The sequence below is a fragment of the Coffea eugenioides genome, chromosome 10 (genome assembly GCF_003713205.1).
Source record: "Coffea eugenioides isolate CCC68of chromosome 10, Ceug_1.0, whole genome shotgun sequence".
In the NCBI taxonomy this organism is placed as follows: Eukaryota; Viridiplantae; Streptophyta; class Magnoliopsida; order Gentianales; family Rubiaceae; genus Coffea; species Coffea eugenioides.
Window position 1 is genome coordinate 38,769,655 of NC_040044.1, and position 16,810 is coordinate 38,786,464.

General features: G+C 32.8%; 1 protein-coding gene and 2 non-coding genes across 3 annotated transcripts; 2 read left to right on the forward strand and 1 right to left on the reverse strand.

Annotated features, from left to right (window-relative positions):
- The first annotated feature begins 6,722 nt into the window (after window positions 1–6,722).
- LOC113750851 (non-specific lipid-transfer protein 1-like) lies at window positions 6,723–7,303 on the forward strand. The gene is made up of 2 exons (XM_027294790.1): window positions 6,723–7,078; window positions 7,180–7,303. The coding sequence occupies exons 1-2, from the start codon at window positions 6,723–6,725 to the stop codon at window positions 7,301–7,303; spliced, it is 480 nt and encodes a 159-aa protein (XP_027150591.1).
- Window positions 7,304–8,451: 1,148 nt separating this feature from the next.
- On the forward strand, window positions 8,452–8,538 carry TRNAS-GGA. Its single transcript has one exon. It is a non-coding gene; the product is annotated as a tRNA-Ser (tRNA).
- Window positions 8,539–9,784: 1,246 nt separating this feature from the next.
- TRNAT-UGU lies at window positions 9,785–9,857 on the reverse strand. The gene has a single exon. It is a non-coding gene; the product is annotated as a tRNA-Thr (tRNA).
- Window positions 9,858–16,810: the final 6,953 nt, after the last annotated feature.

The following is a 16,810-nucleotide window of genomic DNA, read 5'->3' on the forward strand; positions in this document are numbered from 1 at the left end:
TTCTAAAGTTTCTAAAATAAGAGATGAGCTTTCTTGAGTGGAATGGAAAAACCAATTCTTTCAAACTTTAAAGTTTCCAAAAACAAGAATTTTTGAAGTGGATGCAAAATTTTTATTTACAATATGAAATTAAGTTATTATGATTTTCATTCATAATAGGCTATAGATAAATTTCTTAAAAGAAACTCATAGAATACCAAGTTAATAGTAGTTCGCAGATTATTTTAATAAATTAAGAGTTTCAGTTACTTAAATTGAAAAAGTTGTTTCAACAAAATTGATAATGTATTGATTTTACAAAATTTTCAGAAGATGAGTACTTGTAAGGTACAATTATGAACATTTTGAAGATCTATCATTTTTAGTGCCTGTTCAACTTACCATTAGGATGGAGTAAACTAAATCATGCTGGATGATTTTTAGCAATATGTTAATAAAACTTGTTATATATGTGTGTCTTTTCGATATATATATAAATGTGTGTATATATATATATATATGTATATGCTCTTGGCTCTGCCTCTGCCCTCTCCCAAATCACTCAACCAATCTCTCCCCCATCCAATTACATACGATCCAAACTGTTTTTTTTTTTTTTTTTTTGAAATCATTATTTGTAATCTAAACAGTTTATTCTCCTATGAAAATTTATCAAAAGTCGATAATAACAACATAATAGCATCCAAGGGATTCATTGCTGCTAACAACTCAATTTTTTTTTAATCTACAAATTTTGGACTTTGCTTTAGGTACAGAGACTACTAAGCTTGATTACCTACCTTGAGCGGCATGTATACAACTTCCTTACATTTGGAACGGATCAAGGGCCTGAATAGTTTGGGCAAGAGTGTCATTTTCCTAAACGTGCAGAGGTGACACAGAGGCGTTACAGACTTTTCATGGAATGTCCATGGCCACCAAATAATGAATAGAATATGTAGGCCTGTCAACGGGTCGGGTCTAGACCCGGATCCGGACCGGATCCGTAAAATTATTGCGGGTATGGGTAGGGATTTAATTTCGTTTCCCGGATCCGGATCCGGATCCGTTTTGCCAAACAAAAAAACGGGTCGGATACGGAATATAGTATTCCGACCCGTATTAGACCCGGATCCGGATATAAATGAATTAATAATTTAAAAAATATATATTTATCAATATAATTTGATTAGGGTGATGTATTTTAATAAAGTTAATTTGATTTCTTTTCTTATTTGGTTTTTTCTTTGCATTAGTTAGAAATTAGTTTACAAATATATTTTTTTCTCATTTTTATTAGAAATTATAAATTTTGGTAAATTTGTTCGGGTAGACCCGGATCCGGATCCGGAACATAGAATAAAAGACCCGTCGGGTAAACGGGTCGGATCCGGATCCGGCATAGTAATTCGGGTCCGGATCCGGAATAATGAATTCCGGCCCGGACCCGGCCCGTTGACAGCCCTAAGAATATGTAATCCATCGTAGGCACCAAAATTTGCATTTATTTTTATTTTATTTATTATTTATTATTTTATTTTTATTTTGTTTTATTTATTATTTATTTATCTATTCATTCATTCCATCTCATGATATTTTTATTTCTTAAGAAAAATCATTTAAATTCATTTTTTTAGAAAATTAGGGAAAGAAAAGAAAATAAAATAAAAGGCAAAAAAGAAAAACTAGAAAATCAAAATCAAATTTTGTTAAAAAAAAATTCTCATTGCACGTGCGCGGCTTCTTCCTTAAGCTGGTACAAGAACTAGCAATGAAGCATCAGTACAGGAAATTGATGCAGCAATTCAATGTTTTAAAAACCGGACCGTTAATCGAACCGGTGAAGTGAAAGGGTCGAGGTTCAACCGGTCGGACCGGTTCAACCTCGGTTCAATGAATTTTTTAAAAAATAATTTATATAAATATATATGTGTACAAAATAAGACATGTAATGGATAATTTAATACTTTATATGATGAAAAGTTTACTATTTTTGAATAATTTGGATTTTTAAAAATAAATTTTTTAAATTATAAGTTAAAACAAATAAATTTCATCTCAATTTCAATTATATCTACCAAAAAAATCTTAAATATAATCCAAAAATATCACAATATTTGAAATTATACAAAATTCACGTCCATGAAAATTTAGACATTGTGAACTTAAATTTTAATTTACATTTTGGAATTTAAATTTACAATTTAAAAAAGGAAGTTTGGAGTTCGAAGAAAATCAAGAGAATTGAAAATAGAAATGCAAATTTGATAAGAAACAAAAAATGAGATAAAAGTGAGTGGTTGTGATATTAAATAAATTGGGTTAAAGAAAAATAATTCTTTTTTAACTTTTTTAAATTTAATGGACAAAAACAAAATTAAAATATGGAAGAAAACATCAATAAATAAAAAATAAAGAGGTTTGATTAAAAAAATGAGTGGCAAAAGAAAAGATGATAGAGAGAGAGTGTGTGTGTGTGTGTGTGTTGAAGATTAAAAAGAAAGAGTCATGAAAGGATGATATTTTATAAAAAAAAATGGAACAAAAGAAATATGAGTGTTTGTTTTATATAAATAAGTTATCAAAAAAAACTAATAAGATGTGATAGTGCAACGGTTACTACATTGGTCTTCTATTACAAAGGTCTTGAGTTCGAATCTTGATAACTACATTTTGCAAAAAAAAAAAAAAGGAAAACTCAAAAACCGGAAATAACCGGTTCACATCCGGTTCAGCGGTTTCGCGGTCCGACCGGTTTTTGACCGGTTTCTTGACAAAGTCAAACCTGGCATTGAACCGGACCGGAGCCATGGCCGGTTCGCGGTTCAACCGGTCGAACCGGCCGGTCCGGTCCGGTTTTCAAAACACTGTGCAGCATTTTGCACCCCATTTCCACTCATTTTTCTCATTTTTCTTTTTCTCAAACCTTTTGCCACCTAGCCTTAATCTGAAGCACCAAGAAAGTTCCAGAGTTAATAGCCATCTGATGGCTAAGATTGCAGCAAAAATGGGTATTCATATGAACCCTTGCGATAAGAGTTTACCAACCCTTGTCTCGTATAAATGGAACAAAAAACGCGGCACTAGGGAAAACAAGAAGGAAAAACAAGAGGGGAGGTGGCGGAAAATAAAAAAAGAGAGAAAAAGAGAGAAGAGAAAGAAAACAGAGGGAGAAAAAAGAAAAAATTCCGGCTGCGTTTTCCTTGGATAAGGCTGATCATCCCGCCTTCCTGAGCAAGGATTTTCTCCGTTGATTTGGCTTCATTCACAAAGCCATTGATTTCTGCACACTCTCTGACGTTGGGAGAGCAATTTTTATTCAAAATTATTGTAGAAAAAACACCTGCAAAACCCTCGAATTGCTGATCCCGTTTCACTGGTGCATGTCTGAAGGTTAAACAAGTTGACTACAGCTGCTCTTTGTGCGTGTTTCCTTGCTCTAGTTTGATCCGAAAGGCTTCATCAGGTACTCCCCTAAACTAATGTTCTAGTTCCTTCCATTTCATTTGCTGTTCTCTTTCGTTTCCTTTTGCTGCCATTGGCTTGTATCTTTCATGTTTTGTCTTGATTTTCGATTTTTTATTTCCTTCAATGTTGAGTTATGAGAATAGGATATGAGTCAGTCATATGGTTTTGTGTGTTTAAGGATTATCTGGCATTTTTGTTGAGTTGATGACGAACTTTCAGAGTAGCAGAAGAAAGCCTTCGAACAAGATGCATGGAAAGTTCTAAAAATTGCGTTTTGGCCGTTAAATTTTTAAATAATTTTACTATAGCCCAAAATCTGGAAAAATAGAACCAATTTTGCCTCTTTTAAGTTTTAATTCTTTTTTTCATATTTTAAGTGGGTTTTTGGGTGAATTAATTCTGGATTTTGACACATAATTAGGCCTTAATAATTTTTGGAAAGATTTATTGTCTTGTTGGGTTTAGTAAATAGTTTAACAATTTGGGCAATGATATTTGGCTGGGCTTTAGAGAGTGGATTTGGTTTATTTTTGGGTTTTGGCTTGGGTTTGGAGGATGAAAGCCTACGCAATTTCTGTTGGGTTGGGGTGGTGAAAAATGGCAGGCCAATCTACCCTTTTTCTTAGGGCTTTCGTTGGGCCAAATAGCTTTTGGCCTAAAGGAGAAATACATGGCCCAATGGCCTGATGTTTTAAGAAATCTGGTAATGAAATTTGCATATCAGTCCCTTTTTGAGTAATTGTATTGTGGCTCTAAAACTTTGGAATTATTTCAATTAGGTCCCTAATTTAATTTTAATTTGATCCCTAAACTTTATTTTTCTTTAATTTTGACCCCTAACTTTATAATAATTATAATTTTACCTTAAAAACTTTGTTAATTTTTGCAATAGGTCCCTAGTAGCTTTGATTTCTTAAAAATAAGTTGTTTATCTTCTTTCATTGTTAATTATATTTCATGAAAAATGCTTTAATTGGTAGATTTCATGGTTATTTCCACTTCTTTATAGTTATTTGTTAATTAAATTAGTGCCTTGAACATTTTCTTGATTTTGGAGTATAAATAGGACAAATTCAACCTCATTTAACCACTACTTCAAGCGAGTTACCTTCTTTTATTTTTTAAACCCTATTATGTGCTCCTATGTGTTTTTTAATGTATAATTGCATGTTTTGAGTGCTTTTCTTTTAATTATTCATTTTAAGTTTCATTTATTCTATTTTGATGGATTATTTGAGAGGCATTTAAATGCCAATTTGTAATAGATAGATGCTCAAGACATGTATTTAGTTAGATTATGTAATAGATAGGCTTTAGTTTTGTTAAAATGTAATTAGTTAAATAAATGTAATAGTTAGGTTATTATTTTTTCAAATTCCACCCTTAGATTGTAGGTAGGGCCCCAAATATAATAGTTAGATCTTTATGTGAGTTTTTATGCTTGTGTGTTTGCATGCTTGTGTGCTTATGTGTTTATTTGTTTTTTTTAGGGCCTTTGCATCTAAATATTATACTTATATGTTACGTGCTTTATGTGTTTACTTGCTTTAATTATATTTTATATGATTTATCTAGTTATAATAAATGCATGACGTCACTACATTAGTCCAACACTAGTTGTGGCCTTTTTCCCAATTTCTTACTAGTCCAACGCTAGTGAAAACTTGTAGAAATGGACTAGTCCAATACTAGACCCTTTAGGCCGTTTTTGCGCTAGATTCACATTCTTTGCGTGACATTCATCGCATTTCATACATGTTTTTCATTTTTAGGCCATTTTCTCATTTTGCACGATATTTCCTCTATTTATTATCTCCCTTACTTCTATATGTGCAAAACATGACATTTAGACTTGCATTCCATTTAGGAAAATAGAAATAGACTAGTCCATTTGCTTAATTAGGTTAGGAGAGTCACTCTTCAAATATGGAAAATGAACGAGTATGGTTTCTTAGCCATAGCACGCTTGTGTCCCTTCTTTGAAAAGAAAAATTGAGTCACGAATCTTAGTTCTCAATACCCGTTATGTTGCATTCTTCTCTTTTAGGTCACGTATATTTATATATTATAATTCTTATTTTATTCGAATCTCGTTTTGCTTATTCATGACCTCTTCTAAGAATCATTTTGGATATCATAATCAATGTGATTTGCACCAATTAAGTTTTGAAGAGATATTTCGACCCTGTCGATATCCTTCAGGTCTAGATTTGCATCCATGTAGAAACATCCAAATGTGATAAGTTTTATAGGTTAGTTTAGAAAAATTTTTGATTAAATCTGGCAACTAGTCTTGGTTAAATTGAAAGGGTGCCTTAGGTTTGATTTTATCAAATCTTTGCCTTCACTTTCTTCAACAGTGACTCCCGAACTCTTTTATCTTATTTTTAAAAATCTGGAGTCGTCTAAAAAGAGTTTTATCTATTTTTAAAAAAAAATACATTTTTAGGTGATTTGGTATACATAAACTCGATACCAAGTGGCAGCTCCTATTTTTTCTTAAAAAGCCTTTTTAGACTATTATTTTGGGGACAAATCATCGTACTTTTGAAGTCCTATTTTGGGCCTTTTTTCTTTATTTATTTTCTAAAATCAAAAACTAATTTTTCAAATAAAAACCATTTTTTAAATCATTTATTTTATTTTTCAAAAAATAGGGCGCGACACCATCAATTTCATTAAACATTTTGTCTATTGCTTCAGGCAACAAGTTAAATATGTTGCACCTTGCATGTTTGGAAGAGTGCATCACCTACCGATCATCTCTCTGTCTCACCAAACAATAGTGCTCTCGTGCACTTTTCTGGTCTCAAATGGGACAAAGCATAATGAAACTTTCCCCAGCCCATTACACGTTTATGCGTGACGCTTTAAAGAAACAACAGAAGAAAAAGCCAAATCAAAACCATGCATGACGTTTTTATGTTATAATGGTGACAAAGAAGAAAAAGACAAAAAGCTTCTATGCATGACGTTTTTATGTTATAATGGTGACAAAGAAGAAAATGGCAAAAAGCTTCTATGCATGACGTTTTACACTCGGCAAAAGAAGAAAATGCTAATCCAAAATTTACTATAACGCTTTTACGTTACATTCATGGGCGATGAGCCTCGTGATTTTTCATTCAAATAGAAAATGATTTCGGCACTTTGATTGTCTTCAATCGGTTTGAGACCACTATAAAATTGTGGTAATCTTCTTCAATCTTCACCATTCAATCAAAAAAGAAATCCAGAGCCCCCTTAAAAATAGAAGTCCATAAAGATTCCCAGAAATGGTTAAGATGTGCACCGTCCCCAATAGCCCAACCTGGGCTATTGTAATCGTGTTCTTGGCACTGATTGGCACCCCAGCTTATAGCATCTCTTGTGCGAATGCCATGGCTAAGTTGTTCCCTTGTCAGACTTTTCTGAAGGGTTCTGGTGCCAACAGTGCTCCTTGCTGTGCAGGCCTCAAATCATTGCAAGAATTAGCTTCATCCGAATCATCGACTAGATTTATCTGCCGGTGTCTCAAGCAAGCGATCTCCACGGGGCTTAGTGACTCAATGCTGGAGAATGCTAAGCTCCTTCCCCAGCTTTGCAAAATTAATTTTCCATTGGTCTTTGATCCTGCTATGAATTGTAACAAGTAAAAGTTCTTTCTCTAACTTTCTCAGTCAAATTGAGTTCACGATAGCAATTTGTCATCTTTGAATTTTAATTTAAATTGGTTTTTTTTTTTTTTGTAAGGTTCGGAATGGCATATGAATCCTTGAACTGGAATAGTTATTACAACGTAAAGGAGACCAGTCCTGGTAGAAGTCCGGGGATGGGCCATGATACTCCTCCTCCTGGAAGGGAGAAGACTAATTAACCTAAGGTTTGATTGCCACTCTGCTTATTTCTTCTAATATCATTTGGCTTAAGGCACCGTAATATTTTTTTTTTGTTGAATTTCTTTCATCTAAATTGTCACTTGATTTTGACTCTTGTGTTTTGCTAATGAATTGCAGCTTGAGCTGGATGGAGCAAAGTGGACGATGCATGGTCATGAAGCTTATGGAAAAATTTTGGCTTGTTTCTTAATATTTGTATCAAATCAGTTATAGAAATTAAGAAAATTGCATCTCCATTTTGTGTGAAATATATGGTCAGTCCCGAGTATTTAATAGTGGGATTAATATTATCTTTCTTATAATAAACAATCTAGTATGTGCTCTTAAGTATGTTTGTTTTTGCTTTTTGGTAGAAAATAGATTAGACAAAAATGACAAAAGAGGGTTCCATTTTGCCTCACAACTTAGCTAATTTATTTGCTTTCCGAAACACATGAGAAATTTTAGCATCTCGCAGCCGCGAGAGAAGGAATATGCAAGCTAGTATGTGTTGTAGTCTAGAGTTGCAACGGAGCCAAATTATCATGTAGCCGTTTAACCTGATGCTTAACCTATTACAGGTGCATTAGAAATGGTTTACACTTATATTTCTTGAAGTTTATTGATCCTTAATAACTTTTGTTCTTCCTTTACTAATATTACTAGGCAAGCAAGATGAAGGGCAAATCTGACACAAATTTCTCGTCTTATTCCTTTAAACAATTTTTTAATGGGACTCTTTCTAACTTGGACTGAAACTGCAATAGATTCCTTAAGTTTAGGGGTGGTCGATACAATTTCTTAAATCAGAGGGGAGATAAATACTACTGTCAAACTTTAGGAGAGGTTTCTGCAATTTTCCCTTGCGGAACTCTGTATGAATCAATAAGAACTATTTGAACCCGATTAGATTTCATCCAAATGTACTACAATTGTAGTAGTATAACATATCAACGAAAAGAACTATGTCAATTTCTTCAATTTCATGGAATTATGATCCAAAGAAGAAAAAAGATCGACTAATCGTTCTATGATGAAAAATTTTCGATTTTTATAGTGAAAATGGATTAGTCGTACCTATACAATAATCTATTATTAATATAAATGACTCGTCATTCACTCGGTTTGGGATCATAATCATTATATAGGAGAGATGGCCGAGTGGTTCAAGGCGTAGCATTGGAACTGCTATGTAGGCTTTTGTTTACCGAGGGTTCGAATCCCTCTCTTTCCATTTTAATTTACCGATTTGACTAAGAATAATGGGAAATGAATAACACTATTCCAGCTGTTAGACTTTTCTTTTATATAGATTCCCTATTCCTAATTGTTGTGACACATAAAATACTAGAAAAGAAAGTTCTGTAACTATCAAGAGTAAAGAAGGAATGAAAATATTCCTCTATGATAAATAAAAGCGAGAAAATTCAGGTCAAACCCGAATTTTCTTACTTAACTTTAGGTTAATTTACTTTGACGAAAGGGCAGAAAAATGTCCAAACCCTTTTTTAGTTTAGTTAGGTTTAAGTCTGTCGAGAATAATATTCTACGACTAACAATTCATTTATTTTCAAACCGACCCATTTACTATCTATTATTTGATTGACTAATCCTTTATATTGGAATGGGTGAAGGGTCAAATGGCTTGGCAATTCCTCTTGAGGGGATGAATCCAGAGATTTTTGAATCAGAGCTCGGGATTTTTGTTCATCCTTCCCCGTAATAATATCTCGGGGTTTGCAGCGATAACTTGGTATATCTACTATACGACCATTAACTAAAATATTTCTATGGTTAACTAATTGACGAGCTGCAGGAATAGTTGAAGCCATACCCAATCGAAAAAGGATGTTATCCAAACGCATTTCAAGTAATTGTAGTAAAACTTGGCCTGTTGACCCCTTGGCTTTTCCGGCGATACGAACATATTTAAGTAATTGTCGTTCTGTAAGACCATAATGAAAACGCAACTTTTGTTTTTCTTCTAGTCGAATACGATATTGAGATTTTTTTCCCGAACGTAATTGGTTTCTAAGATCATTTCCAGCTCTAGGCTTTTTATTAGTTAGTCCTGGTAAAGCTCCCAGACGGCGTATTTTTTTGAAACGAGGTCCTCGGTAACGCGACATAAAGACTCCTTATTCTTATTTTGAATGAATTTCATTTTTTTCTATTTTATTTATTAAATTTTTTAAAACCTAAACTAAAACAAAACTGAACTAAATGAAGCGAAGTTTATTGAAATAGCATGCTTGTGTACTATAAAAAAGAATGAGATGAATTGGATAAATATCCACACTCCTTTCTATTTATTTTTCTATTATAGAAAAGGATATCCCCTTCCTGACATAGTTGGAAGTTCTTATTCTTATAACTTAATAAATTATAAATTGATGGCTTTTGGAAAAGGGGGACGACACCCTTTTATTTAATATTCTTTGAGACATTATCAATTACGTAAAAATTTGAATAAATAGGAAAGCCGGCTATCGGAATCGAACCGATGACCATCGCATTACAAATTCGATGCTCTAACCTCTGAGCTAAGCGGGCTCATATAATACCCATTTTATATGGATAGGAATTCCATAAACTATTAGAATCTTAGTTAGTAACTATTACTTCTTCTCTATTCATAATCGATATGGATCTAGAAAAGAATAAAATAGAATTTCAAATAAATTATTGAATATTATAGAGCACAACGATTAATATAGCGATATAGAATTTCGATTTTTTTATCACTCGATTAAATTCGAATTATCATCTACTATTAGATAGTAAATAGTTTTAGTATAGTTAAATTAGTTAAATTTTTCATTTTTGAATTCAAATGACATTTGGAATTCTTTTTTTATACTTCTATATATATTTATATTATTTGATTCTATATCATATATTTCTAATTCTAATTAGGAGTTCTAACTAATGAGACATTCTCCGTTTTCATTCATAAAGATGTAATTAATGTTGTAATGTAAAGTAAATAAATCGTAAAGGCGAAAATTAAGACGACAAAAAAAAAAGAATCGACCGTTCAACTATTCAAAATTGCATTGGAAAGCTGACAGGGAGATATATATATATATATCTAAGATATATATTCATCTATATTGAATTGGGGATACAGAAATGATAAAATCATATTGGATTGAACCAAATGGGGGTTTCCTATAGAAGATAGATAAGAAATCAAAAAAAAAGAAAACAGTTTTTTAAGATAGGAATCGGTATCAAATGCATTCAACGATTTCAGTATAAAATAAAGGAAAGAAAAAAGCATCATTTGATCAATGAATATTCGATTCTTTCTTCAATGTGGAATCTATTCACACCAATTCTTCCATTTTTATATAAAAATACAGATTCAGTTGAGTCGTCATTAATCATTTAATATAGTATTCAATACGTATATACGTTTATCCTTCACTTTATCCTTTCGAAATTTTAGATGGAAAGATTTCTCTACTAATGCAGCCAACTCCATTTGTTAGAACAACTTCCGTTGAGTCTCTGCACCTATCCTTTTTTCACTTTCTGAACCTTTCCTTTGGTTTCGGAAAACGGGATTTAGCTCAGGATTACCCCTTTTTATTAATTCCAGGGTTTCTCTGAATTTGAAAGTTATCACTTAGTGGGTTTCCATACCAAGGCTCAATTCAATTAAGTCCGTAGCATCTACCGATTTCGCCATATCCCCATCCCGTAGGGTCAGTTTTTGGAGTTCCGTAATCCCAACTTTTCTTGGTCAGTGGAGTTTCGTAATCCCATATAATTTGAGCGTAGTACTGGTTAGCAACTTGGCATAGATTGGGCCAACGGGCCTTTTAATCCACAAGTTTACTTTCCATTTTGTCGTGTAAATCTGTATCCATAGGGGCCCAATGTTTTTGAAAATTGGATCAGATTAACCAGTCGAACTCAAGAATCGGACATACCTGTGATCCGGTTCAGTGATTGACCCAAAAATCAATTGAATCAATAAAAACTAGTAAAATCGAGAAATTCAATTGATTTGCATTAATTTTTTATTTTTTAAAATAGATATTTCAATTTTATTCAAATTTTTTAATGTTAAAATAAATAAAAAATTATCACACTTTGAACCGGGATTAAATTGGTCGAAATGTAAATCGAAAGCTCTTCCAATTCACTTTCCGACCTCAAATTAAGAACATTGAATAGCCCAGATGCGCCAATTTTGTCTGCACCCTATTCAACATGGTTTTGCTGCTAACAAATTCTATTCTCTCTCCCTCTTTCTTTACTTCTTCCACAAATTTCCTCATATACCTCAGGCAAGATTTTTTTTTTTTTTTTCCTTTTCAACGTACCTCAGGCAAGTTGTATTATACTATTAACTTAGAACTTTGGTTGGTTCAATTCTCACAAATTTTCTGAACTTTTTATTAGGTCTATGCATGGGTAACAAAGAGTTACTATAACCAGAACAGAATCTCATACGGTATATAGCTTAAGAGCTCAATCTCCAATCTTTTTCACTGTTTCTGTACGCTATTATATCGCTAAAAATCTATTTCTCATCTGAAGCTACTGTACAATTCCATTAATCCCCAAACACCAAAACAATCTAATTTAATTCTTTAGTTATTATCTCATAAGTTAGGATGATGATTTAGTAATGTTATCAAATTATTGGGGATGATTCTGATAGTTCATTCACTTATCCACTAATAACAGGATAAGTCTCATCTATAGATTCCGACAAAACTATATAGTTTCACTATGTCCAACCAATGTAGTTCGGGCGTGACAATTCGGCCATAATAGCTCGGCCATGACATTTCATATATAGGTTTTAAAACACAACGGATCTTCTGTCTCACACCCTGTGCCACTCTCTCTGTCCCACTTTTTATTATATTGCTATTTCTCCTTCACAAACATCATGTTTTAATTCTTTTTTATTTTCTTAAGATCCAATAACTATTAATTGAGTAAAAATAAATACAACAGTTTCAAAAAACTAATATGTAATAGAAAATTAAAAAAGTACAGCAGAAAATTCATAAAAACTCTCATTTTTTATGCATTTTGATTTTTTGAGTTTGTTAAATTTTGTGTATTACTCAATAAATAGTTATTGGATCTTAAGGAAATAAAAAAGAATTAAAACATGATGTTTGTGAAGGAGAAATAGCAATATAATAAAAAGTGGGACAGAGAGTGATACAGGATGTGAGACAAAAGATCCGTTGCGGTTTTTAAAACCCTGCCTATTGGATATAAACGATGCAGAAAATAGCAAATAAACCGGAAAAAGAATGTATTCAATGACTACTAGATTAGTGAATTTGACTATTTTCCATAGGAATTACAGCAAAAGAACACAAAATTCGATAAGGGAGAGACCACTAGCTAAATCACTCATAAACTAATTCATTGAGAAACAAAATATGAACTCGGCTTCTCCTAATCAAATCAACTAAACCACTCCTAATATTAAATCAGCTAAACTGCACCAAATATCGTATATTATAGTAATATACGATAATCGAGTTGGAGTACATCTTGAGCCTAATATTCAAATGAACCTACATAACGAGTCACCTAAAATGGTCCAAATATTCGAATGAGCATGCATCTTGAGACGAGTCAACTGAATCTGCGATATTTGGGTTTGACTAAACCTTTAGATGAGTTTTTTGGGCTTGTGGTTGTTGCATTGTTTAGTTTTGTTTCCACTTCTACCCACTTCCATTGAATATATATTTGAATTTTTTAAAATTCATATATGGTAACTTTGTCTAGTATGAATTTACAAAAATGCTCGAAAAGCTCAATTTCTCCACCATCATTATTCGATTTCGTGCATTTTTCGTGCCTCATCATTACTAGATTTCGTTGCACTTTTCGTGCATTTTACACTCAAGCAACAGGCTATAACATAATGTGCTGCATTTTGAATTTTCTTAAACCATAATCTTTTTAGACAATACCATAAATTGAGAAAAGAAAAGCTCAAAAAAATGTAACGAAACAATTTTGTTATAACTTAAAGTGCACACATACATTTGCAAAAGAAAAAAACAAAAAATCATAGAGAAAATAAAATTAAATGGATGGTGTTAAATCATACATAACACTTTAAATGATTTCTAGGGAACTAAAAGAAGTTGCCTTAGTCTATTTCTTGAATTAGCATATGCATAACTTTCATCTAGCCACAAGTTTCTAAATTGAATTATTGCCAAATAATTGGAAACCCTTGCGTACCAGAATTAGCATAAATAAGTCATGTAACAAAGTTATAATATTGATCTTTTACCTTTTGCCAGGATCCCTGATGTTGGCCAAGTATCTCCCAATGGCCTCTTCCTCATACCCCCTAAATGCACTTCTTTTGCAGTAGTAGTACAGTCGTAGTTGCTTTAGTGCGAAATACCTCACTTCCCTACCAAAAGAATGGACAAGAGAGCAATTTAACACCTTCACTTGAATAGAGAAGCTTGCTATTCACTTTTTAAACTTGTTTTTTTTTTTTTTGCTTATTTACATCAATTTTTCATACTTAAATGAAAAACAAAACTAATTAAACCTATTTCACATTACACAAAGAGAAATACTAATTCTGTTGATTTTTCTTGCTATTTCTTATTTGAATTTTTGGTATTTTTTTTGGTTCAATATTTGCACTCACACAGTGCATACATACTACCGAAATTTCTTTGTTTCCTTATAAATTTCAATCATAATAGTCTGAAAATTGGTTGAGGCTTTCAAAAAAAAAAAACCTTTTATTTTCTCACAGACAATAGCATGATAAGCATGGTAGGGCAAAGCATAATAATAGAAATGATTGGTAGGACACATAATATAATAGGAAAGATCACAAAATTCATCAAAAGAGGAAATGCAATTTAATTTATTTATACTGTTTCTAACAATTTATTCAATTAAATTGAGGCAAGCTTATACCCTTATTCTATGAGCTAATATATTCTTTGCAGTAGCACTCCTTATACTGGTTTCACATCCCTCTATCCAAGCCAAGGCTCACCAACGCTAGGCTTAAGCTCCACTAATCCTGGAGCACTTTCAATAGGCTCAATCTAGAATCATAGAGAAATTGACCTTAGCACCTGTGCCTTAGCTTCTTTAGCTTAACAGCTATATGATTCAATGAACTTCACTTAAAAGAGTGTTTGGGTACTTGTATCAATCATTAGAGCTTGTATAGGAATCTTCACGGTTTCCAACTCTTGAACTACTCTTGCTCTATATATCATTTACGTTTTGACACAAAAGTATAAGAAAAATTTTGTGAGCATAAACTACTCCATAATTACAGAGATGAAGTATAAAATAAACAAAATTATCCCATGAAAACACTCAGATAAATGACAAACAGAATGTAAAGGGTTTAAAGGATGAAGCACGGATAACGCACGTTGTATTAGGTCCTAAGAAACCATCAATGTATTCTGGGCATTTCTCAAACTGTTCCAAATGGAATTCATACATTTGCACTCAGTCTTTATTGCCTGATAATGTTTAACTAAGAAATAAGGATGTAGTTTTGATTTATGAGGATTTCCAAATATATTCATTTCAAATGCATCCATTCAAATTCTTTTGCTAAATCCAAATGGAGCCCTACTTAATTTCTTGTCTCGTACTTTGCATCCTTAGCATCCTTAGCGATCTTGCCATTAGCAGGCAAGGCTTTCTTGATGCTCCCAATATTGCCAATTGGGAGAAACCAATCCTGCTCGCTGACGTTTGATTGATTGCTTAAGCTGTTTCTCCTCATTTTCATTTTCTTGCTTCCTCACTCAAAACTAACTACTTTTTCTTCTGGACTTGCATGGGTGTTAGGGGTCTGGATTTTGCATTTAAAGTTGGAAACTAAACCATTTACTTGAATTTGATGCAATCAAAACATTACACTTCCATTCTTTTTCTTGCTCAAAATTTTTTTTTCTGAATTATTATTTAATAACCTGAGGTTGAAGTGCTACTTCCTTAAACATTCTTTTTGTGTCATTTAAGGAGCTGGTTTTCAAATTTCTTTCGGACATATAGCCAGTTCTTTTTTCTTTGGTAGAGTACATTTAGTCATCCTTTAACAGATTTCGTGCGCTTTTCGGGCTTTGTCCTTCAAATAACCTGTCAAGGATTTTGTGGCTTTTACAAGAGTTCAAAATCACGTATGGTCCCAAAATTATGCTGGAAATATAAGTTACGAATTCAATGAACCATTTTCGTTTTCACTCTTAATTAGTTCAAGAATAAGAAGAATAAAAAGAAAAGAGCAAAAAAGAAACATCTACTTCTCAATAAAAGAATGATAAAACTGAGAAAGCTTTTCTGATTAACAAACGTTTGATTTTCCTTATCCTAGTTCCATCTGTATTAAACTTATAAAGTTGTATATGACTCTATTCTACTAATTTCTTCAAATAATGTTTCTTTTTTTTTTTCAAAAAAAAAAGTCAGTAAAATGAGGCAAGCGGTACTAGTTATCTCCATCCAAAAGATTTCAACCCAAGACCTTGCTTATCAAGCTTCCTGCTACTTGATCCGACTACCGTTATTTTGGTACTATTAGCTCCTTTGGTTGGTTTATTTCCTGAATCATCCAACACATTCGTTTTTAATCCTTGCTTTTTAATTAACATTTCATCATCATCAGACAAACAACAGGCCTGCTGGGTCTAACAAGATGTTGTACGATTGAAGTTAAAGACACATTTCAGATGATATAAATAAGTCATTACCAGCCTGAAATCCTCTCTAGGTGGAGTAGGAAATGAGCTTAATAGACCCTTTCAGCAAATGATCACGAAGTATTCACTAAGATTGAGTCGGTTCTCGGTCATTTAATGGCACAACTAGGGGATTGGCATTCCTCCCGTTCCTTACTATTTGAACACTTCTAAGGACAGCTAATCCCTTATCCATCATAAAGTAACGGGCTTGCAAGTAAGGGTATAGAGGGGTAGAGAGAGAGAGGTTGCTTTAGGGTTATCATGATAAAAGGACAATGGTCTTTAACACCTCCAAGATGAACAGTTACAAACTCCTCAAAGTGTGTAGAACTTGCAGAGTGACAAGTAAGCGTTCATTTGCCACGTCTAATTTTCTTTTCTTTTGTGGGGTTAAGCCATACTCTTAGCATAAATACAGCCCATGGCCAAACTCTTAGATCTATCACACCACACCATACACTTCTAGCTTCCAACTTTATATTCTTGAGAATGCAGAATCCTCCGGTCCCAGCTGAATCACTTGATAGGGAGCCACCCATGGAAGAGACAAGGACTCTCACTGAAGCTGACTTCAATGAGATGAGGTTAGAAAACTTCGCATGCATTCTATCTTATGTTAACAAGAATATTTGTCTTTCAAATTGTTGGCTATTTTAATGCAAATATAGTAATGACTATATATGTTTCATCTCGGGCAAAAGCTATGGAGATCTTCACTACTCATACTAGAGAAGAAGCAACAAAAATATTTCTGGCTTACCGTTTTCTTGCTTA

Excerpts from the sequence above, each read along its gene's own strand:
- LOC113750851 (XM_027294790.1), top strand. The coding sequence starts at position 6,723 with ATGGTTAAGATGTGCACCGTCCCCAATAGCCCAACCTGGGCTATTGTA. Across the intron at positions 7,079-7,179 it reads CCTGCTATGAATTGTAACAA|GTTCGGAATGGCATATGAAT; the intron begins GTAAAAGTTCTT and ends TTTTTTTGTAAG.